This window comes from Chionomys nivalis, chromosome X, assembly GCF_950005125.1.
Source record: "Chionomys nivalis chromosome X, mChiNiv1.1, whole genome shotgun sequence".
NCBI lineage: Eukaryota > Metazoa > Chordata > Mammalia > Rodentia > Cricetidae > Chionomys > Chionomys nivalis.
In genome coordinates, this window is record NC_080112.1 from 30,437,601 (window position 1) to 30,461,989 (window position 24,389).

Consider the following 24,389-nt stretch of genomic DNA (forward strand, 5'->3'; position numbering starts at 1 on the left):
GCCTGGCTCTCTTAAGTTACGTTTGTAACAGGAAGTAATTAAAAGATTCTCTTTAGAACCAGAATTAGCAAATTCGAGCCAGTTTAGCATTGATAGAAACCTAGCAGGTATAGTTACATGACCTGGGACCACAATTGCATACTTATTACTAAATCATTTCTCCATTAAATAGGAAAGATACATTTCTACCTCAGGGTGATTGATTTGTATGTTCTTTCATTCAGCAGATAATTAGTAAGTTGTATGGCACTGCTTAATTTCGATGTCTTCTTGTTACTAGTTTATTCAATTTCCTTTCTATTAAATTTTCTTTAGATCTAAAACTCTGATAGGAATATTATAACACTATAAATTTTATTGCAGAGGGTAAGAATTTTTTTTACTTGAAATTCATTTTCACAAACTACAGTGTAACTATCAAGTATAGTAGAGTTTTGGGTTGATGCAATAGAATATTAACAGCTATATTATGTGAAACTGTTGAAATTACGTATTTCACAAATCATCCATAGCAATTGTGAACAATATATCGAAAGCAGAAAATCTTGATAATGTATGTATTTTGGAGACTTTCCTTAAATTAGCCTAGAGATCATATTTTTAAGGAGCCTCTGAAGATTCAAAAGTAAGAATTGCCAAGGATGAGTAATAATCAGCATTTTGAGAAATAACCAACACTTGTTAAACAACCTATCATTTACTGGGTTCCTTCTGTGTGTTCCTGGCACTTGCACATTCTCTCATTAAAGCTTTCTAATAATCTCTAGAAGTGTTAGCCACCTAGAGAGAGCAAGATAATACTTGGAGATAGAGCTTTGTGTTGTGGGTTTGTTGTATTGCACTGTATACATTGCTGAGAAAAACCTGTATTCTGCATAATCATCCACAAAAAAAATAATGGGGTTTGTGGGAAACAGTAGAATTGAGAGCAATTTGATTACCCGAAATTAGTAACAGTTTAAAAAGGATGTTACTTTGTAATTATTAACTGTTTAAAATTCTTTTTTTAAAAATATTTATTATGTATACAATATTCTGTTTGTGTGTATGCCTGAAGGCAGAAGAGGGCGCCAGACCTCTTTGCAAATGGTTGTGAGCCACCATGTGGTTGCTGGGAATTGAACCCAGGACCTTTGGAAGAGCAGGCAATGTTCTTAACCACTGAGCCATCTCTCCAGCCCCTTAACTGTTTAAAATTCTAATACAATAAACTGCCTTTGAAAAGGTCCTAAATTCCTGACAACCTACAGTAAGTATAAGACCTTTTTAAGTTAGCATAATGGAAGGGATTGGGTTTACGGAAGAATGAAGTTACTGAGTTGGGATACAAGGTTAAAGTGCATATAAAGATCAGGTAGAACGGCAAAAACAAATTTCAAAATAGAGCGTATGACTAGGCAAAACCAAGAAGAATGTGGAACATTAAGCTTATAGCTACAAAATAGTATGATTGGGGAAGGCTGGCAACTACTACAATTCTACTTTGTATAACTATATGTATCTCATAAATGGAATCATGTTATTTTTCCTTTCCTGATTGGCTTATTTCATAAAATAATGCCTTCAAGTTTTCATGCGTGTCACAGCACATCAAAATTTATCTTTTCTCTCCCCCTCTCCCTCTTTCCCTATTCCTCCCTCCCTCCCTCCCTCCCTCCCTCCCTCCCTCCCCCCCTCCCTCCCTCCCCAGTGTCTTACCATATAGCCTTTGCTAGCCTGAAACTTCATCTGTAGACTAGGTTAGTCTCAAACTGCTTGCCTCCAGAGTGCTGGGATTAAAGGTATCACCACACTTGATAAAATTTCCTTCTTTTAAAAGAAACACATGCTGGGTAATGGTAGTGCAAGCCTTTAATCCCAGCACTCGGGAAGCAGAGGCAGGTGGATCTCTGTGAGGTTTGAGGCCAGCCTGGTCTACAGAGCTAGTTTCAGGAGAGTCAGGGCTATTGAGCAGAGAAATCCTGTCTCAAGAAACAAAAAGCAACATATAAAGGTTCCAATTTCTCCTCATTCTTACCACCACTTTGTTTCCCTATCTTTATTACAACCATCCTGAGGGATGTGTGATATGCAATTGTGCTTTTAATGTCTATTTAGATAAATATTTCGTTAGATCTTTTGCTCATCTTTCAGCTGGATTGTCCGTTGAATTGGATAAATATTTGTTCTAAATACAAGTTCATAATCTGATCATTTATCATTTTCTTTCTCCATTTAGATGGTTACCCCTTTGTCTTTAGGGTATCATTTGAACTCCGATTATTACATTTATTTATTTATTTATTTGTAAGATTTTTTTTAAATTATTATTTTTATTTATTTTCGAGACAGGGTTTCTCTGTAGTTTTTGGTGCCTGTCCTGAAACTAGCTCTTGTAGACCAGGCTGGCCTCGAACTCACAGAGATCCACCTGCCTCTGCCTCCCGAGTGCTGGGCTTAAAGGCATGCGCCACCACCGCCCGGCAACATTTATTTATAGAGTGAGTGAGTGAGTGAGTGAGTGAGTGAGTGAGTGAGTGTGTGAGTGTGTGTGTGTGTGAGTGAGTGAGTGAGTGAGATAGTGCTCAGTGTGGAGGTCAGAGAACAACTTGTTGGGAGTCTGTTCTACCATGTGAGTTCCGGGCAGGGATTAAATTTAGATTGTCAGTCTTGGTGGCAAGAGCCTTTGGCCTACTCAGACATCTTGTTGACCCTTTAATTTTTTTATCTTTGGTACTGGAGATTGAGCTTAGTGCCTGCTTGTTCACATAGAATGCTTGCATTCTCCCATTGTGCTATACCCCAAGCCTTCAAAGTTTGTAGTTTTAGTTAAATCTGGTTTGTCTGTTTCTTTTTTGCTTTTGCTATTAGAAGAATTCATTGCGAAATCCTTGACCATAAGATTTGCTTTTTATGCTTTAAATCCGTTAAGATGAGGCAAAATAATGTATTCACACCAAATTTTCTGTTTCAAGATGTCTTTGGATTTTGTCAGGTTGATTATTAAAATTTCTTGGTCTTGATCTTAATATATACTCCACCTGTAATTTGTTGAAAGCCTTTGATGTTTTTCATTAAATTTGGTGTTAGGTTTTGACCATATCTCATCACAAAGCTTTTATTTTTTTATTACCCTATATTTATGTGCCACATTGCTCTGATGATCTATCTGTTCATGTTATTCTTGCTCTTTCATATTGCTGTCTAACAACCTGCAAGTATGCTGATTGTTTCTTGTGTCAGACAGTTCTGCTGTTGAACCATGTTAGTGGATTTTTAATTTCACTTGTACTTTTGTCTTTGCCCACTCCTCCACCCAACTATTAGCTTTTACTAATTACCTACTGATTGCTCTATTTTATGTTTATTTACCTATTATTTATACAGTATTCTGTCTGCATGTATTCCTGCAGGCCAGAAGAGGGCACCAGACCTCATTACAGATGGTTGTGAGCCACCATGTGGTTGCCGGGAATTAAACTCAGGACCTTTGGAAGAACAGGCAATGTTCTTAACCACTGAGCCATCTCTCCAGCCCCGTGCTCTATTGTTTTACATGATGTTTTGGCTTATAAAATTCCCCACCATCTGATACCTGATCCAATTGAATTCTCATTTTTCAGGGATAATCTTTTGTGCTGGTTCTTGAGGTTCTATTTTGACCCAAGTTGGTTGGTTGTAGCTCCATTTCCCTTGTTCTCTTTGGTAAACTGTTAGTTGGGTATTTTAATTTGTTGACTTTTATGGAACTACCAATATCTTAATCGAAATATAGCCAGTTTACTATAAGAGAACTTTAGAGATTTCTGTTCTTATTTTTCACCCCCAGCCCCGGTGGAACCTTTATATCACTTCAGAACTGAAGCAATAGACTGTAGCTGGCTTCTGTCATAGTTAAAGTACTTACTTACCCTGAGCAGAGTGCTTCATGGAGTCAACATTTACTCTCTGACTCAGCCTGTCTCGTGCCTTGGAACCTTGACCCTATGGATGAATTGTGGTGAGAACCATTAGGACTATAGTATTCTTGGTTTGCTGCCCTTGAAGTAGAACTTCTGTCCCACAAGTTGGGACCTGGATGGAACAAAGGAGCCCAGACCTGATAGTCTTCCCTGCAGTAGAACCTCTTGCTGGATTGATGAGAAATATAGCTGCTTTCTTCTCCCAGGGAGATACCATTAACTAGAAGGGGAGAGCCCATTGTTTTTTGGTATGCTCCTCTAGAATGAAAAGTGCAGTGGTTTAAATGAGATAATGGTAGATTTTTCTTGCTCAAAAGTTTTGTAGTTTGTTATATGTTCTTTTTTTTTTTTAAAGATGTATTTATTTATTATGTATACAGTGTTCTGGTGCCAGCAGACCAGAAGAGGGCACCAGACCTCATTACAAATGGTTGGGAGCCACCATGTGGTTGCTGGGAATTGAACTCAGGACCTCTGGAAGAACAAGCAGTGCTCTTAACCTCTGAGCCATCTCACCAGCCCCTGTTATATGTTCTTAAGACAATTTCCAGAGACTTAATTTTTTCCCCACCTGGTGTTGGTGCTTTTACTGAGGAAACTGCTCACCAGAGCTCCTGATAGCACCATTCTTGAAGTCATTTTATTTGTCAAATTACAATAACCTGAAAAGTTGGCTTTGAAAATGTCTAGAATGGGTACTAACATTTACTGAAGCTTTCAGTATCATAATTGTATATGTAGGACTTGACAGACCTCACTGTGGAGAAGGCCTGAGTAAAGAGAATTTGGCTAATTATCAAGCATTTCTAAGTTGTACATTTCTGTTGCTATAAGTGCAGGGTGCATGTCTATTTTGACTTCGAGGGAGTTATCCTTAGGATAGAGCCATAGCTAGATAGAAGTGACTTAGTTACAAGATTTATGTGGAGGGCTCTAAATAGTGTTGAAAATAGAATGTGAATATTTAGTTGACATGGAGTAACATACCAAAAATTGAACATCCTCATTTACATTTTCTTAATTGATTGGTTGTAAAGTTGTCTAGACCAGACATCACACTTGAAACCTCGTTCTTAATGTTTGGAATCATAAAAATTCAGAATGATGAGTTTATGTACTGATAATTATAAGAGTATTGGGAGCTAGGACAGTGAGATCTTTTACCTATCTATGTAGATATCTGTCTGTCTATCTGGTTTTTTGAGACAGGATTTCTCTGTAGCTTTGGAGCCTGTCCTGGAACTAGTTCTTGTAGACCAGGCTGGCCTCGAATTCACAGAGAGATCCATCTGCCTCTGTCTCCCAAGTGCTGGGATTAAAGGCGTGTGCCACCACAGCTGGGCTCCGGGGATATCTTTTGTTTTTGAGAAAAGGTTAAATTTAAAAATTGCTTAGATGGGGCAGTGAGATGACTCAGCAGATAAAGGTTCCTGCCTCCAAACCTGACAACTCAAGTTCAATCCCTAGGACCTACGTAGTGGAAGGTGAGACTTGAGTTTTAGTAAATTGTCCCGAGGTTTGTTTGGAATTTTTTTCTTTCCTTGTCATTTTTTTTTTTGTTTGTGTTACGTTTTGCTTTTATTTTTCAAGACAAGATTTCTATGTGTATCACTGGCTGTCCTGGAACTTGATCCACAGACCAGGCTAGCCTCAAACTCAGAGATATGCTTGACTCTGCCTCTTGAGTGCTGGGATTAAAGGCAGTGTGCCAGCACTGCCAAGCAATTTAAAAATTTTTAAAATAAGATTGCTTAGAGATGTTTGTATTTATGGCTATGGGCTTAATGTTAAATTATAAATGTACTGTCTTTAAAACTCCATAGCATAACCTTTCACCTTTCATGTGCCCATTGAATAATAATTTTTATGAATTTTTGTGTGTCTATGTGGGTACCATAGGTCAATGCTGGTTTATCTTTCTTAATTACTCTCTTCATTAATTAAGTTTTTAAAAATTTTTAATTAAAAAAATTTATGTCTGTTTTACCTGTATGTATGTCTGTGTACCGCATGCATGCCTGGTGCTTGAGAAAGCCAGAAGAGGTTATCTGATGGATCCCCTGGGGGTTACAGAGTAAAATAAACTTCTTGTAGATTATAGGAATATAACCTGAGTTCTCTACAAGAATAACCAGTGCTCTTAACTGCTGTTATCTATCCATCCCTTTTAAATTTCTTACTGCATGTGTGCCACAGCATGTATGTGGAAGAGGACAGACTATAGAAATTGGCTCTTTACTTTCACCATGTGGATCTCAGAGATGAAACTCGTTGTCAGGCTTGGTGGCAAGCACCAGTATTAACTAAACTGGAACTCAAAGATTGAACTACAGTAGCTGGCCAGTAAACTCCAGGGATCGTACTATCTCTATTTCCCAATGCTGAGATTGCAAACATGTGCTGCTTTGTCTGGCTCTTTATAGGGGTGCTGAGAATTAAACTCAGGTCCTCATGCTTCTGTATTAGGTATTTTATGCACTGAGCTATCTCCCCAGCTTAGTTTTTAAAAAACTTATTTTAAAAATAAGTCAGTTTTTATGAATATAACTAGTTAGGTTTTAGAATATTTAACACGAGGAAATAATTTATTGAAAAGTTCAATTTTAGGAATCATCTCTTTATCATTAAAAATTTTTGATTGATAGATTTCTGTAATTTTGCCCCTTAGTAATCTATGTGGTGCTTTTGTCTGGGATGATTTTCTCATCACTTTTTCCCAATAGCTTTGGTTTGACTATAGATAGGACTTTTGAATATATACGTAAGGAAGGAGGTATGTCTTGTCTGTGCCTATGTGTATAGTAGGCAAGAGAGATGGCTTGGTGGTTTACTGATCTTGCAGAGGTCTCTGGTTCAGTTCCCAGGACCCACGTGGCAGATCACAACTGTCTATAGCTCCAGTTCCAGGAGATTAGAGCCCCCTGGGTTTGGTTCCCAGAACTCGTGGTGGCTGGCAATCTTTTTTTTTAATCCTCTCTTTCTTATAAAGGAAAATATTTAATTGGGGTGGCTTACAGTTCAGGGATTCAGTCCATTATCATCATGGCAGGATGCAGGCACGCAAGATGCTAGAGAGTTAGCTTAGAGTACATCTTTCAGGCAGCAGGAAGCGGTGTGTTTTACTGGCCAGTATCTTCTATCTTGAACATATATATATAAGAGCTCAGAGTCTGCCCCCACAGTGATATACTTCCTCCAACAAAGCCACACCTCCTAATAGTATTTATGGGAGGGTGGCTGGCAATCTTAGCTCCAATTCCAAGGTATCTGTCTCCCTCTTCTGGCCTCTGAGGTCACTGCTTTCACAGGCAAAATAGTCTTACATATGAAATATTGAGGAAGTAGTTTTCTATCAGAGACCTATAACCAGTCACCATTTCATTTTCCTCATTAACCCATCGATAAAAGGTACACTTTGTATTTCTTTTTTACTTTAAGAAGACATAATGTAGAGGCAGATACAAATTAGATTTCGTTCTGAATAGGTTTAATAAACTGCAACTCTTATTTTTGACTATGGGAAAAGGGGAAAGTAATACTTACCTTCTGTAGTACACAGACAGGAGAAACAAATGAGTTGTATAAAGTCCTTGAAGGCCTCTTGCACTTTATAGTTATGATACTGAAGCGCAGGAGCTCCAAGTATGTTTTATATACCATGCTGTATAAGAAGAAATTTTGTAATGTTTATAGACAATTTCTCACAAAGAGCCAGTGGGTTGGGTGATATTTCAATGTTAGGGTTTATTTTAATTTTAGTGGGAGTCGTGAAAATTAGATCCAAATACATTTCACATTAGATTTAATCACAAGAGATTTTTGTTGTTTTTAAAGTGCAGTATAGGCCTGATTACATCTGATGAGGAACCTGGACATAAGTGCCATTAAAAACACCTCTTCAGGTGCTTTTACTCTGCAGGCCAAAAGAAACTCAGTAGTCTAATATGGACTTAAAGTTTTGGTAGTATTCTGTGTACTTTTGTTAGTTTGTGAAGAATGCTTGTTACTAAGTGGTTGGGACTTGTTGCCTTGAATAGGGCTCCAAAGTGCTTTTGATAAATACCTTATCAAAAGTGGAAACTTTAATATTACTTGATGAATTCAGTTGTATTAGGGTAGTATGCTATACAGTTTTACTATGACGAGGCTTGAGGTCATTTGGTTTGGAATGGGAATAGGAAATACAATAGAGCTTGGATTTCTCACAATTATGGAATCTGACATCCAAGATCTAGATGTTGATTTGCTTATTTGTTTCTTTTTTTTAGCGTGTGTGTGTGTATGTATGTGTGTGTGTGTACGAACTAATTGCTATTTTCGTTAGCTAAGTAGTCTCTCTTAAAAAATTTACAAGTCAGTTTGTGGTTTTTGTCCTGATGTACATGCTTTTGCAATATACTTAAGGGATTAACCCGCTAGTTAAGGACAGTTTACCATTCCATGATTTAACTGAGTGGCAACTAACTTCTTGATAACTGTCTTTGGAGTCAGTTCCAGGAGAAAATTGAAATACTGCTTGATAAAGCTAGACTTACATGGTTTTGTGGAATAATAGCTATGGAACCATTAAGTTGAATGTAGTAATGAAGCTTTAGATTTTTTTACTTTTTACCCGTCATTTTATATAGTCATGCTCTCTTGACCTGATTCACTCATGCTACTAAACTTTTTAACAGTTTTTTAGTTCATGATAGTTATATCTAAAGTAAAATGTTCTCTTTCCTTTTACTTGCAGGTTATGCAATGGTCTCTGCAAGATGTTTTATTCTTGAATTGGGGCTTTTTAAGACTGACAAATGCTGGTACTTCATCTTCTATAAGTGGACTATAATTTCTTTTCGTAAGACAACTACATAAGCAGACAAAATTGCAAAGATCTGCCCTGTGTCGAGTATGACAGCCACGACTCGTGGCTCTCCAGTTGGAGGGAATGACAACCAGGGCCAAGCTCCTGATGGACAGTCTCAGCCCCCCCTCCAACAGAATCAGGTAAGACATTATAGATAAAGACACATTGGAATATCTCCTGTGTGCTGAGTGTGGAAACATGATAGAAATGATTGTGAAGCAACCGTAAAATGAATGTTTTGTTTAAGAAAAGTAAATACAGGTCTTCAGCTATAACAAAAAAACTCTAGTGCTTACATTGTCAGTCTTCAATAAAACTAAAGATTTAAGCCCCGTGTCGATTCTGGGAGAAACCATTGTATTATTTATTCAGTATAGCCTATGGGACCAAGTAAATCATAACTCTTATTTTTTTGTATGCCATATACATAAAATCATAAATTATCAATTTACAATAAGATTTTTAAAAGAATATAGAATGAAGTCTTATTACTGGTGTTCAAATTTTACCTTTGCGCCATACCAGCTTTATGACTAGATAAGTTACATAATTTCTAAACCTTAGTTTCTTCATTTATATGATAGGGATAACAGTAATGGAACTTCATGGCATTGTTTGAGGATCAAGTGAAATGTTCATAAAGATCTCTTAGTATAGATACTGGTGTCAGTTTCTTGCTTTGTCCCAATGCTCTTAAAGTAATATTTTTATACTTTATATTTGACTTAGGTAAAGTTTCCGGTTCTCCTGATTCCTGTTCCCCCATCGGAAGATTTTTTTTCTAGTATAATTTACTGATTGTAAAACAAAAACAAACAATAACAACAACAGCAAAAAAAACCTGTGTAGGTCCATCTGTTTTTCTTTCTTTTTTTTCTTTTTCTTTTCTTTTTTTTTTTTTTGTAGGGGGCGGTCAGTTTTGTCCACTTCATCTAAAGCGCCAACTTTATTTAGATGTAGTTGTTTATAATACTGTTTGTGCCCTTGGGTACTGAAATGGAACTCAGGTTCTTGCATACGCTTCTCACCCCAGATCCTGCGATATCCTTTTCACTATTTTTTTTTAAGTATATTGGGAGCTTGTGGCAGTGTGTCTTTATTCATCTCTGATACTGCTGATTTGTATTCTCTCTCCTGATTAATCTTTCTAGGGGCTTACCAATTTCATTAATGCCCCCAAATATTTTGGGGGACTTTGATATCCCCCAAAACATGCCACATGTTCTTACTGTTCTTTACTTTCTTTGGATTTGATTTTCTTGTTTTCATATTCTGAAATTTATCTCAGCCCTTTCTAATCTATATAGTTTTATACATTTGTGATAATGCAGCCCCTGTAGTACTGCAATGGGTAAACTGGTTGAGGTTGTGTAAACATGAGTAATAGGCATGCTGTTTACAGAGATATACATTTTTGTGGAGTTTGTATGGGTAAGTTTTAAAGCAAAAGTGTTGTTATTGTAGACTACTTATATTTGTGATTTGGGGCTAGGTTTTTACTATTCAGCTGTTAGAGGTTAGATATTATATCATTAGTCTTATAGAAGAGACCCTCCCTCTCTCTGTGTCTCTCTGTCTCCCCTTCCTCTGCCACTTGAGAGAAAATGAGCAAACCAGGTCCTCCCTTTCAAATGTGCCAACTTTCTTAATTCATTTCCATTTCTTGTTCCTATTTTTGAGACATAAAATGGTAATACATATGGTCACAAAACTTGACAAAGTAAAGTCTTTCCTGTCCCATAAATTTGAAGGTTCAGTATTCAGTATTTCTTTAAATATAGTTACAGGATTGTTGGACACCAATAATAACTATTTTTAAACCAGAAACTAGTAGTTTATCTTTCTCCCTCTTTATTATCTGTGTTGTATGTGGATTCTCACCTCTTTTTGCAATTTTCATGGCTTTGCAGGGCTTTTAGTGAAAAGAAATCTTGTTTGTTAACATTATATTTATTTTGAAACAGGATTTCTCACTATGTATCTAGCTGTCCTGGAACTCCCATGTAAACCAGACTGGCCTTAAACTCAAAGATCTTCCTGTCTTTGCCTCCCAAGTGCTGGGATTAAAAGCGTATGTTATGGAGCTAGATGGTTCAGAGGTTAAGAAAACTGGCTGCTCTTTCAGAGGTCCTGAGTTCAGTTCCTAGCAACTACATAGTGGCTCACAATCATCTATAATGATATCTCTTTTTTTCTTCTGGTGTACAGGCATACATGCAGGCAGGAAACTGTATTTATAATAAACAAAATCTTTTTAAAGACATTAATTTTATTTTAAAATGTACTTGGTTTTGTAGAGGTCTTAGGATTGTGATAGTAGTATTTCATGTCTGTTAGGTATTAATATATATTTTCATCTATTGACGATAACTCTCATCTTTAAAACAAGAGAATATAAGTAAATTACATTCTTACCTATACAACCACTCTTTACCTATAGAATTTCTCCTTGTTTCTTATTGCTATTTTTTGGTTTGATTTGGTTGGTTTTGGTTTTTCAAGACAGGGCTTGTTTCTTTGTAGCACTGGCTGTCCTGCCTTCCTTTACCTCTTAACTGCTAGGATTAAAAGTGTGTGCCACCACCATCCAGGCTATTCTATGTTATTTAATGATAGGATTTTATTTATTTCACAAAATCTGATAATGTTGGACCATAAAGAAGCAACCAAAGATTTAATCAGTGTCCGATTAGGGCTTAGGGTTTTTGATGTTGTTGTTGTTTTGTTTTTCTTTCCATTATTTTTAATTATATGTGTGTATGTGCATCTATGTGTGAGTATATGCACTAAGTACAGGTACCTACCGAGGTAGTGTCATATCTCCCTGGAACTGGTGGTTGTGAGCTTCCTGGTATGGGTGCTGAGAATTGAACCCACTGCTCTTAACTGCTGAGTCATCCCTCCAGCCCAGGACTCAGTTTCTTGATAGCTTTACACATACTGAAATAAAGAAAAAATTTTAAAAAATTAGTAACTGGAGGTAGTCATTTTTGTGCCACGTGTGTTCTTGGTGTTTAGCTTGAGTCATCAGGCTCAGTGACAAGCACCTTACTAAGCTATCTTGCTGGCCGATAAAGGAAATTTCTTAATCAAATTTTTAGCTTTAAAAATCTGTGCATATAGATTTTAAGGCTCCAAGTATGTCATAAAAACCAGTGACAAATGGGATGAACATTCCTCAGATATGCAGTATTTGAGAAGGTTCTAGAATGTAATATGACAGTGTATGCTAATAGTTTTTAAACAAATTGTCTATATTGTTGTAGTAAATGTTTCTAGTGTCCCGTCTTAAAGAAAAATTTGCTTTCTATAAGATTTATACATGGAAAGCTCATTAATTTTAATTTATGTAATGCTGAAAATTTTGACTACTTAGATATTGAATGGAAAGGGAATAGATACAGCCCTGATTTTGAAAATGAAAAGGACAGATAACAGTCCTAATTTTATTGAAAATTTACACATCCATGAATCGTTTTTCTTTACATTAAAACGATCACAAGGAAGTAATTAAAATGTCCTTGCTGGTGTTTTATTTGTTGTGTGGTATTATAGATGTTTAAAATTGGTTTTTGTCCGTATTTTTTGTGAGCTTGTAAACACAGGACAAAGTGTTTTGGTTGTTTAAAACAGGTTTCTAAAGTTATAGACTGGGGCTTAAGAGATGGCTCAGTGGTTAAGAGCATTGCCTGCTCTTCCAAAGGTCCTGAGTTCAATTCCCAGCAACCACATGGTGGCTCACAACCATCTGGAATGAGGTCTGGTGCCCTCTTCTGGCCTGCAGGCATATATGTAGGCAGAATATTCTATACATAATAAATAAATAAAATTTAAAAAAATAATAAATTTATAGACTTCAATTTAGCTATTTATATGGGGCTTCTGGCACTTGAATTCTTCTGGTGACTTTGTGTGGTAACTGTAGTGTTTTCCATGTTAAATGTAAAAATTCATCATTAAGTTGCTTACTTCGTCTTATAGTTCAGCACAAACTCTGAAAGGAGAACATATTAAATCATAAGCTTTCAGTGATTTCTTTGTAAAATTTTATGCTACTGACATTTTAAATCTATTAGTGTTTGGACTAGTGTGCGTGTGTTATAGAAACTTAATATCTGGAATGTTTAATTTTTAATCAAGACTTCATCGCCTGATTCTTCCAATGAGAATTCCCCGGCAACTCCTCCTGATGAGCAAGGTCAAGGTGATGCCCCTCCACAGATTGAAGATGAGGAACCTGCATTTCCACATACTGACTTGGCAAAGTTAGATGATATGATCAACAGGTCAGTTGGTTTTGTTTCTGGTGTATATAATACATAAGAAAGCCAGGTTTTCCAGCATTCTATGTGGTAGGTAACACAAAGACAGTGGAAGAGGAATCTGCTGCCTTAATCTTCCCATCATAATCACTACCAAGTACTTTATAACCCATGGTTCTTGGTGGATATAATGAAAAAGAGGGAGAAATTTTTTAGGTTAACAATATGCACCTACATAGGGCCATATTTGATTCCAAAGTAGAACTGTTTGTGGTTTTTTTGTTTGTTGTTTGTTTTGTTTTGCTTTGGTTTTTGAAGACAGGGTTTCTCTTTTAACAGTCTTGACTGTCCTGGAACTAGCTCTGTAGACCAGGCTGGCCTTGAGCTCACAGAGATCCACCTGCCTCTGCCTCCCAGTGCTAAATGATGAAGCAGGTTTTCAATTGGCGTATTCCTAAGTTTAATAACTTTAGGGTATCCCTGAAACAAACCAGATCATAAGGAGTTTCTCAGGATATGCCCTTCATGCTGACTCAGGAGAATGACACTTTTAAGATGTTCTTCAGGGTAAGGAAAGAATGTAAAGAAACAGAAGTGTATGTCAAAAAACCCTATCTGAATGTAGTCCTCACTGGGTAGAATGAACTCAACAAGGGCCCCTCAGAAAGAGTAGTGGACACTGGAGCAATGAATGGCTCAACCAGCAAGAGTACTTGCTGCTTTTCCAGAGAACTCAGATTCTGTTCCTGGCAACCATATGGCAGCACCCATCTGTCTGTCATCTGTTATTCTAGACCCAGGGAGTTAGGGTACCTCTTTTGGCCTTGAAAAGTACCAAGCATACATGCAGACTTAATACTCATACACATAAAATAATTAAAATGAGAACATTTTTAAAAGGATAATGGAAAATATACTCAGGAATTTTGCTTTTTTGTTGTATTTTTACTTAATAAAAGTAAAAACTGTTAGATACATGGAGGAATAAAAATCCTCTGCATTAAAACACACTGAGCTGGGTGTAGTGGTGCACATCATTATTCTCAGCACTTGGGAGGCAGAGGCAGGCAGATCTCTGTGAGTACAGGGTCATCCTGGACTACATAGTAAGTTATAGGGCAGCCAGAGCCACATAGACCTTATCTGGAGAAAATATACAAACAAAAATCTAAATTCCTTAGTAATAAGTATGCATTGTTAAATACGTATAGAACTATGTTGTATAATATATAGTAAATAGGTAAAATTTATCTAACCCCTTCCCCCAGCTTTATCCCCCTTACATATCCCAACCAAATATTTCTCTTTAACATAAATCAGGAGTACATCTTTCCATATTTGTGTTTACTATTATATATGTATTTTTCTCTCTATATAAAATCTTATTACAATTTTGTAACTTGTTTTACTTGTTTGGAATATTTTCAATTGATTCATCTTAAAGGGAACATTTGAAAGAATGTATGCTTCTAGTAGCAGCTTTTAATAATCACATGTAATGAACTATTGTCAAATCAATTTTTTTACTTTTTCTCTTTTTTGGGAGTTTTCCTACTTGTACCTTCTGTAAGGCTTTATTTGTAGGTAGATATTGTTTGAATTTGTATCTTGCTTTCTCCAGCTATGGTAATTGCAAGTTTTGGGTATAGTAAGCTGGGCTGTCAGATCAATGTTAGGCTATTTATAATGGTTGTTGGTTGTTCTTAATACAGAGATGACATACTGGAAAGTTGCATTGTTACATTTCAGATTTGTCTAGTGGTTGATGAAATATGCAGGCTAGATATTAGGTTGCATAAAAACTATTGTTTATGGAAGAAAAATGCAAAGGACTTTTTTTTTTGTTTTGTTTTTTCGAGACAGGGTTTCTCTGTTGTTTTGGAGCCTGTCCTGGAACTAGCTCTTGTAGACCAGGCTGGTCTCGAACTCACAGAGATCCGCCTGCCTCTGCTTCCCGAGTGCTGGGATTAAAGGCGTGCGCCACCACCTCCCAGACAAAGAACATTTTTTAAATAATGGTGGGTAGTTATTTATTTCTAATAGGTTATTAATGGAATGTTTTTACTAAAAGGGGCAAGAGCAGTTGAGATTGAGTTAAGACCAGCTCAGTGGTTGGCTAGAAGAAGGTTGACTCTTCTGGGGACAGTGGGTGAATTAATGGTGATGATTGGGAAGGCCTATGAAAAGGATAGCCAGATGGTCAGCACTGGAACTAAAGAGAAGGCTGTATCTTTGTTTAAGGGAGAGTCACCTGTGGATTCTGCAGATCCTTTAGAAAAAATTGCTAGATTATGAGGCATAAATCAGTCTTGGCCTCCTGAAGTTTTTGTTGTTTGTGAAGAAGTTCAAAGCATATTTCTAATCTGAATTCTGAAAGCCCTTTCCTGTGAAGTTTAATAATAGGCCTCTGATGCACAATTGGTATTTTATTATAATAATTTCTTACATTTTTTAAAAGTCTTGTAGAGACAACAAATGATACTTAATTGTTAAAAAGAAAATTCAGCCAGCGCCACTGTTTTAGTATTTAATGATATTTTAGTTAATACTTAATATTCTCATAGTCAAATGAATAATTGTAATTAGTAACTGACTATAGTACGTTTTATATTTAATACACAACCAGTAAACCTCTATTTTATTTTATAAATTCCTAGGCCTCGATGGGTCGTTCCAGTTTTGCCAAAAGGGGAATTAGAAGTACTTTTAGAAGCTGCTATTGATCTTAGCAAGAAAGGTATGTCTGAGTGTCAGTGCTTTTCTAAATGTGTGCTACTACATATATTTTCACTTTATTCCTGAAGACTTTATTTTCCTGTTAAAACACAAGTTTACAGATAAAGCTCTCATTTGTTTAAAAAGGACAGTCCTCAAGAGTGTTAGACAGAACATGTATATGTATTTATATTTCTAAAGAGCAAATCCATTGTTTAGATTTGCAGTCACTCAAAGATTTATTCCTGTTACGGGAATTCCATAATGTGCATAAAAGTTTTTACAATTAAGTACTCTGTAGGCAAAGCTACAGAGAAACCCTGTCTCAAAAAACAAACAAAATAGAAGCAATGCATCTTACTTGGTCTCTTGGAGAATAGTAAAGATATGAGTGGGCGCTAAGTACATAGTTTGCAAGCTAATATTTTAAAAATTATTGTGAAATGTCAAATTTAAGACTTTCAGAACAAAATACTTGAGTCTCTGTCACATGGCACTGACTCATTTTGGGTTTAAGTATAGTCTCATATTTACTTCCTTTATTTTATTTATTTTTTATTTTTTTATTTTTTTGGTTTTTCGAGACAGGGTTTCTCTGCTTTATTTTTTTACTTCATTGATGATTAAACCTAAGATTGTGTATATGTTAGACTAGCTACCCTTGCACTAAGCTATAGCTTCAGCCCTGAGTTATTGTTAATATTATCACTTCTGCATAATTATTTTAGAATTTGATTCGGGAGGCCTCGAAATAGCTGAGCAGTTAGTTATTAATGTTTGCTGCTCTTGCAGAGAGGGGACCCAGGTTTATTTAGAATAGCACTCACGATCATTGGCTCATACTCACCTATAATGTCAGCTCCTGGGAATCAGACACCCTCTTCTGGCCCTGCTTGAAACATGGTATACATCAGGCACACACACATAAATTTTTCTTAATAATTTTTAAAAGTTTATTTCTGACTTAAGTTTCCTTTCTGACATGTAGAAACTTTGAAATAACAATAGTGTTATGATAATGCTGTGAACTTTTTTTCCAGAAGTAGCCTTTAACTGCTAGCCTGTCATCCAGGTTTCCAATTACTTATGTCTTTCATTGCAAAGTTGAACATTGTGAAATAATTTTTTTTCCTCCCTTTTCTTAGGTCTTGATGTTAAAAGTGAAGCATGTCAGCGATTTTTCCGAGATGGGCTAACAATCTCATTCACAAAAATCCTTACAGATGAAGCAGTGAGTGGCTGGAAGTTTGAGATTCACGTGAGTTTTCCATTTGACTTTTAAAAAGCAGATTATATAGTGATCCTTTTGGTGGGGAGGGCAAGTATCTGTGTATTTGTTTATATTTGGCTGATTGGAGTATAAATGTTTAACTTTTAAAGTAATTTTATAGTAAATTATTTCTGTTAGAGGCAGCATGGGTATTTAAAACTATCATGAGGTTTATAGCTAAAAATACTTGATTTAATCTTTCTCCCTGGTTCTCCAGTACCTTTTAAACTTGGGCAAATCCCCCCATTTTATTGAAAATCTAATGCAGTCAATTGTAAGATGTAGTTTTATCTATTTTATATATTGTTAAGGAAGGCAAAATTGCCCAAGATGGGTAAAATGCAATGCATGTCTGAGGGACTAGAAAAGTCATTGTTGTAGAGGTAATGAGAAATGAATTCACCGCAGAAATGAACAGCAAAGAAACATGCATATTTCAGTTTTGGCACCTAAAACTTCTAAGTGTTTAAGCCATGAGTTACTGTCTAAACAATTCTATAGTCTGAATTCAATTTACAATTGTCATCCCTTTTAAGTAGATAACTCAGGGGTTATAATATCTCTGAGTAATGAACAGAAGCAAATGAAAATAGTTTAGTATTTGTTATGTGTAGGATGCAATCATATTTCGTTTAAAGAGTTGTATTTGGACTAACGAAATGCTGTAACTGCTACAGACCTATTACTTGTTTCACTATGGACATAGTCATAGTTTTTGTATTCTGAACATTTTTTCAGTTACAATGATGGGGTAAAAGTCACAATATAACATAATTTCTCAGATTTAGAAATATGATTTGTCAGTATATAGTCTTCCATTTGGAGTAACTGATACATTATTTTATAATTTTAGAATTGTTGCTTCTAGTGTAAGAATTCTAAAGAGGGAAAAAAGGGAATTTGTGTCTTGTCTGAAGACAGCAGGATCTGGCAAATCATTATTTCATTTTTAAGCAAGTAACTTCTTGAAAGTATACACAATATAAATTATAAAGCAGATTAATATGGTCATAATACCAGTGGATTAAATATATTCAAGTAATCAGTATAAAATGGGGAGTTCATTTAATATTAAGAGTAATTAGGATTGCAACTTCTGTTTGAAATTGCAGTGTTTCACATTCTAAATCACCTTTCTCCCATATATAACAGAGATGTATTATTAACAATACTCATCGCCTGGTGGAGCTATGTGTGGCTAAATTGGCCCAAGACTGGTTTCCACTTCTAGAACTTCTTGCCATGGCCTTAAATCCTCATTGCAAATTCCATATCTACAATGGTACACGTCCGTGTGAATCAGTGTCCTCGAGTGCTCAGGTGCCTGAAGATGAACTTTTTGCTCGTTCTCCAGACCCTCGATCACCAAAAGTATGTTGATTTGTTACTTTCAAAATTAAACATTAAGGTTGTTTTGTTCTACTGCAAAACTTTAATCTTAATTTCTTGTGAACACAGAAAGAGACTAATTTAATTATACTCTGAAAGGGATTTTGCATTATGGTTTGAATTCTTGATTTTATACCAAAACTGTTTTATTGTATTCTACTAATGTTTAGTTTTTCTGTGTAGTAATAGTTGAGATCTGACAACCAAATATGGCTTTGAGACTTTTAATGAAACAGTATATAGCACTAGGAGCCTTTGCGTAGTCATAGTATTTCAGTTCAGTGCTTATGGTCCCCCCCTCCATGTATAGTTAATCCCTATTATCTTTTACTCAACCTAGAAATAGTCATAATTTGGTTAATATAAGATATTTGTTTCGTTTGTAATTGTAATAGAGAAAAATTATAACTGATTAGAAACCTCAGGTGTAGATAATAAAGCCGTGATATTTTTTTAACTCCAGAATAGGAATATGTTATATATGCTTAATAATAAATCACAAAAGTAAAATAATAGAAATTATAAAATGGAAGCAGGAAGATAAAACTTTGAAATTTTACTAAAATATATAGTTAAAAATAAATTTCTTATAGCAGTGTAAACAGACTGTACTTTAGATTTTTTTTACTATATACTTGTAAATTTATACTTTTATAATTTTAATTTCCTTTAGTAAGTGCTGCTAATACATAGTTTCTAAATATAGACTTTAAGGAAACTTAAGATTCGTTTTTGTTTCATGTGCATGAGTAATTTGCCTGCATGTATGTTTTTACACCATGTACAAACCTGGTGCCCTTCAGAGGCCAGAAGAAAGTAATGAATTCCCTGTAATCCACAATTCCCATGTGGGTGCTGGGAATTGAACCTAATTCATCTGTAAGAGCAGTCAGTGCTTAACAGCTGAGCTACCTACCTGTCTAGTCCCTAGAGAGATATTTTTAAGATTTGGGATTTTTTTCCCCCTTCTAATCAGCCAAGAAATATTGAAAGTCAGAGGAATTTTGTGACTTTCATTGTTAAATCTTTATAAACTTTTTAAAAATTGATTATCAGGAGGTGGTGGTGCACACCTTTAATTCCAGCACTTGGGATGCAGAGGCTGGTGGATCTCTTGAGTTCCAGTACAGCCGGTGCTGTTACAGAAAACTTTTCTCAACTATCCCCCCTCCCCCGCAAAGAGCATGCACATTCTAGGCTATGGAATCATTTAAATTTTTTTTCTATGTAAGACTGGTTTGATGTTGCCAGTTCTGGGGTATGTGTTGCCTCTTCCTGACCTCCACCCAAAGGTAGTGCACATGCATGCATACCGAACACTTATAAACAAAATCTTAGAAAGAATAGAGGTTTGGGGGCTAGAGAGATGGCTCAGTGGTTAAAGAGCACTTGTTGCTCTTGTGGAGAATCTGGGTTCAGTTCATAGCATCTACATAGTGATTCACAATCTCCCTTAATTTTGACTCCAATGGACCTAATGTTCTCCTCTGGCCTCTGGCACCAGACATGCCACATGGTGAAGTATATAAAGGGAAACACTCATACATGTAAAATAAATACTGAGAGTTTAATGACCTAGGATTGGTCATTAAAATAAAAGATAGGAAAATATTGAACTTACTGAAATATGACAGTGTCTAGTCTTAGAGAACTTAAAATTTCAGTTGTTATAATTAGCTTATTGTATTTGTTCCCTTGGTTTCTTGAGATAGGGTTTCTCAGTGTATCCCTGGCTACCCTGGAACTCACACTTTAGGTCAGGTTGCCCTTGAACTCAGCGATTCCCACCTGCCTTTGCCCTGGTACTGGGATTAAAAGTGAGCACCACCATTGCCCAATAAACAGAATCTGTATTCTACATTTCCTCTTTATAAATACAGCTGTAGGTTTTTTTTTTTTTTTTTTTTTTGCCTAGGTCATTAGTAGAGAAACTGTATTTTCTTCTCCCTCATTTAATTTCAAAATACCGCCTTTTAGAGGGTGGCAAGGTGTAAAAGGTTTGTCTTGGGTATTTAGCTTTCTGATATATTGAAACTTTTTTTTCCCCCACAACAGGGTTTCTCTGTAGCTTTGGAGCATGTCCTGGAACTAGCTCTTGTAGACCAGGCTGGCCTCAAAACTCAGAGGTCCGCCTGCCTCTGCCTCCCAGTGCTGCGATTAAAGGAGTGAACCACCACTGTCCGGCTGATAGATTTCTTTGTAACCTTTCAGTTCATTTTGAGTTTTTTTAAATGGAAAACTTTATTAATAAGGTTAATAAGATGGGAATTGAATACATTTATGTAAATTAGCTAAAGAATCCAGAAGTTCTAATTAGTAATAACACATACCATGGTATAATTGGGTTTTCTCTTCCTTCCTTCCTTCCTTCCTTCCTTCCTTCCTTCCTTCCTTCCTTCCTTCCTTCCTTCCTTCCTTCTTCCTTCCTTCCTTCCTTCCTTCCTCCTTCCTTCCTTCTTCCTTCCTTTTGTTCCTCCTGCAGTGCAAGCAGTGTATCAAACCTAAGCCTTTGCTCTTGGTAGCCAAGTGTTCAACTCCTGTGGCACGGGCTAGTTTTTAATTGACATTTCATTTTTAGGCTTCAAGATTATTCTATTTATATGGAAATTTTTAAAAAAAATATTTATTTATTATGTATACAGCATTCCTTCCATGTATGTCTGCAGGCCAGAAGAGGGCACCAGACCTCATTATAGATGGTTGTGAGTCACCATATGGTTGCTAGGAATTGAACTCAGGATCTTTGGAAGAACAGTCAGTGCTCTTAACCTCTGAGCCATCTCTCCAGCCCCCTTTATATGGAAATTTTAAATGCTTATAACTGTAATAAGAAATTGACTCAGTGAGTGACACATGCCATTGATCCCAGCACCCAGGAGTCAGAGGCAGGCAGATCTCTGAGTTCAACGCTTGCCTGGTCTTCAGAGTGAGTTCCAGGACAGCTGGGGCTGTAGAGAGAAACCCTGTCTTGGAGTGAGGGGATTTACTTAGAATATTTTATACTAGATTGTTAAATAACTTTTCCTTCATCTATTACTTGAGTCTTTTAGCCTCATAAATTATATTAATATAGGTGTTTTTAGGTACTTAGGAAAGTCACATTCTCTTACAGTGTGTGATTGCTGAGACAAAACATGGATTTAATTCCCCAGTAGCAAAACTGATGCCTTATGTTTCTGTAATGTAAATTCATGCTTGCTGTTTACTCTTCATTGCAAGTGGATTACTGTGAATGATTTGACATTAATTGGTTTTAATATATCAGTCAAAATAGTACTTTTCTTAGAAGCCAAAAAAGTAAACTTTCTTACTTTAATTGCAGGGTTGGCTAGTGGATCTCCTCAACAAATTTGGCACATTAAATGGATTCCAGATATTGCACGATCGTTTTATTAATGGATCAGCATTAAATGTTCAGATAATTGCAGCCCTTATTAAGTAAGTTAGATTTTAAAATGAAATGTTCAGTGTTCGTAATAGTTTCGGGTTTTATTTTGGTTCAGTTAAGAAATGGAGTAATTGGGGCTGGAGAGATGTCTCAATGGTTAAGTGACTGTTCTTTTAGATGACCTGATACTAATATGTGGTTCACAATTGTCTGTGACGTCAACTCCAGGTGATCTGATATCTCTGACCTCTTGAGGGTACTTATATTCAAATGCACATGTTTAATCTAAATTAAAATATACACATGTGCGCACACAAAAATTTAAAGAGAAATAGTTGAAGTCAAGATTTTTATTACTTGTTAATTGGATGTTTTTAAAAATAATACGTGTACTATGAGAATCTACTAAATTTGATTTTAAGAAATTGAGTATTTACAGGAGTTTTCTATTTTATTTCAGACCATTTGGACAGTGCTATGAATTTATCACTCTGCACACAGTGAAAAAATACTTCCTTCCAATAATAGAAATGGTTCCACAGTTTTTGGAAAACTTAACTGATGAAGAACTGAAGAAAGAAGCAAAGAATGAAGCCAAAAACGATGCTCTTTCAATGATTATTAAGTCTTTGAAGAATTTAGCCTCCCGGGTTCCTGGACAAGAAGAAACTGTAAAGAACTTAGAAATATTTAGGTTAAAAATGATACTTAGGTAAGTTCCTTATCTTTGGAAATAATCATGTACATGAATTTTTAGAATCAAATCAAAACTGAATTTCTCCTACAGGTTATTGCAGATTTCTTCTTTCAATGGAAAGATGAATGCACTGAATGAAGTTAACAAGGTAATTTCTAGTGTGTCATACTATACCCATCGGCATGGCAATCCTGAGGAAGAAGAGTGGCTCACAGCAGAGAGGATGGCTGTGAGTTCTTTCACTTTTTCTTTTTTTTATATATAAATACATAAATCTAGAATGACTGTTACTTAAATTAGTAATGTTAGCGTTCAAATTAAAGTTGTAAATTGAATGTTTTGATTAATTTATAAGATTGTTAATCTCAAACTTTCTAAAATAGCATAATTATTGGTGGTTGATCTTGTGTTCAATAAATTTCTTGTTAAATATCATTTTATTGCAAGTTTTTCAATAAACTGGGAAATTGATTAAAAGAGAACGCAAGATATTTGAACATAATTGAAGCAAGGGGGCCTGTTCATATGACCAATTCCTGTTAATGACTTGAAAACATACAGGTGGGTGTGGTGGTGTACAATTGAATCTCAGCACTGGGGAGGCAGAGGTAGGAAGATTTGCTCCAAGCTTAAGGCTAGTTAGGGCTACGTATTGAGACTGTCATATATATTATACACACACACACACACACACACACACATGTACATATATATAAACACACGAGAATAATATATATGAGAATGAGAACTACATAAATTACTGTTTTATCTCAATTTTGAGAATTTGTTTTTACAGTGCTTGTCATGTATTTATCAAATATTTAGAAAACTATTTCTCTTCTATATTTCATGTATTACAACTTTTTTTTTGTTTGTTTTTTGTTTTTTCGAGACAGGGTTTCTCTGTGGTTTTGGAGCCTGTCCTGGAACTAGCTCTTGTCGACCAGGCTGGTCTCGAACTCACAGAGATCTGCCTGCCTCTGCCTCCCGAGTGCTGGGATTAAAGGCCTGCGCCACCACCGCCCTGTTCATGTATTACAGCTTTGATGAATAAATTTCCATTTAAATTAGAAAACCCATGTTCCTTGGGTACATGTAGACAGTCATGAGACACCTGTAGCAAACCAAAAACTTTATCTTTATGGCTCCCTTCTGTTAATAGGGGAAACAATTGAAATGATTTTTAAAAACTATCGAAAGGTTAGAGAGAGGATTCAGTGAAGCCTTGAGATCAGTCGTCAACCAAAAAATAAGGATATTTAGATATTTAGACCTTGTCCCTGGGTGAAGAGGCCGGGTGATGTCTAATTTTGTGTATGCCAAGTGCCTGTCTGCATTGGGAATGTTGTTGGTCCTTGAGCTGTGTGACTGACTCATTCTAGAACATACAGAAAATGGCATTAAATGCCTAAAAATTTTTGTAGTAGTTGACAGTTCACACACACACACGTTGTATTTTAGGAGGAAAAAGACTTTCCTTTACCAAGTTGGGAATTTTAATAACTTGTCCTTTAGTAGTAAAAATCTCCTATTTATGGCACGTTTTGGGCCCAACTCAGTATTCTCAGGTTGAATACTCTAGAGGCATAACTGTGAAATACCTTTTTCCATAATAATCTTGAGTCTTTCTGTAATTGCTTTTGAAGTTTGATAAATGACAGTCTAGCTGCAACCTAGCTTAACACAGTATTATGGATGGGTACAGACAAAGGAAGCATGTAGACTTGATTCAGATTCCAGTGCCAGTATCTGTAAACCTGTTTATTACACTAAAACAGTGTATCTCTCACTTGGATAAAAGTCTTTTTAAAATATCTTTTGATCTAAGATTAAAACCATTCTGGGGCAGAATTAGAATTAGTGTAAGGAACTCAAAAA

General features: G+C 35.9%; 1 protein-coding gene across 6 annotated transcripts in view; it reads left to right on the forward strand.

The window, feature by feature from the left end:
* Usp9x (ubiquitin specific peptidase 9 X-linked) overlaps nucleotides 1-24,389 on the forward strand; it is a 144,349-nt gene that overhangs the window by 46,022 nt on the left and 73,938 nt on the right. For all 6 annotated transcript variants that reach the window (XM_057760228.1, XM_057760227.1, XM_057760226.1 and 3 more), the window contains 8 exons: nucleotides 8,677-8,930; nucleotides 12,931-13,076; nucleotides 15,710-15,789; nucleotides 16,913-17,025; nucleotides 18,190-18,408; nucleotides 21,749-21,864; nucleotides 22,275-22,526; nucleotides 22,602-22,740. In XM_057760228.1, the coding sequence (XP_057616211.1) occupies nucleotides 8,835-8,930; nucleotides 12,931-13,076; nucleotides 15,710-15,789; nucleotides 16,913-17,025; nucleotides 18,190-18,408; nucleotides 21,749-21,864; nucleotides 22,275-22,526; nucleotides 22,602-22,740 (1,161 nt within the window). In that variant the 5' untranslated portion in view covers nucleotides 8,677-8,834. The remainder of the gene's footprint in view (nucleotides 1-8,676; nucleotides 8,931-12,930; nucleotides 13,077-15,709; nucleotides 15,790-16,912; nucleotides 17,026-18,189; nucleotides 18,409-21,748; nucleotides 21,865-22,274; nucleotides 22,527-22,601; nucleotides 22,741-24,389) is intronic.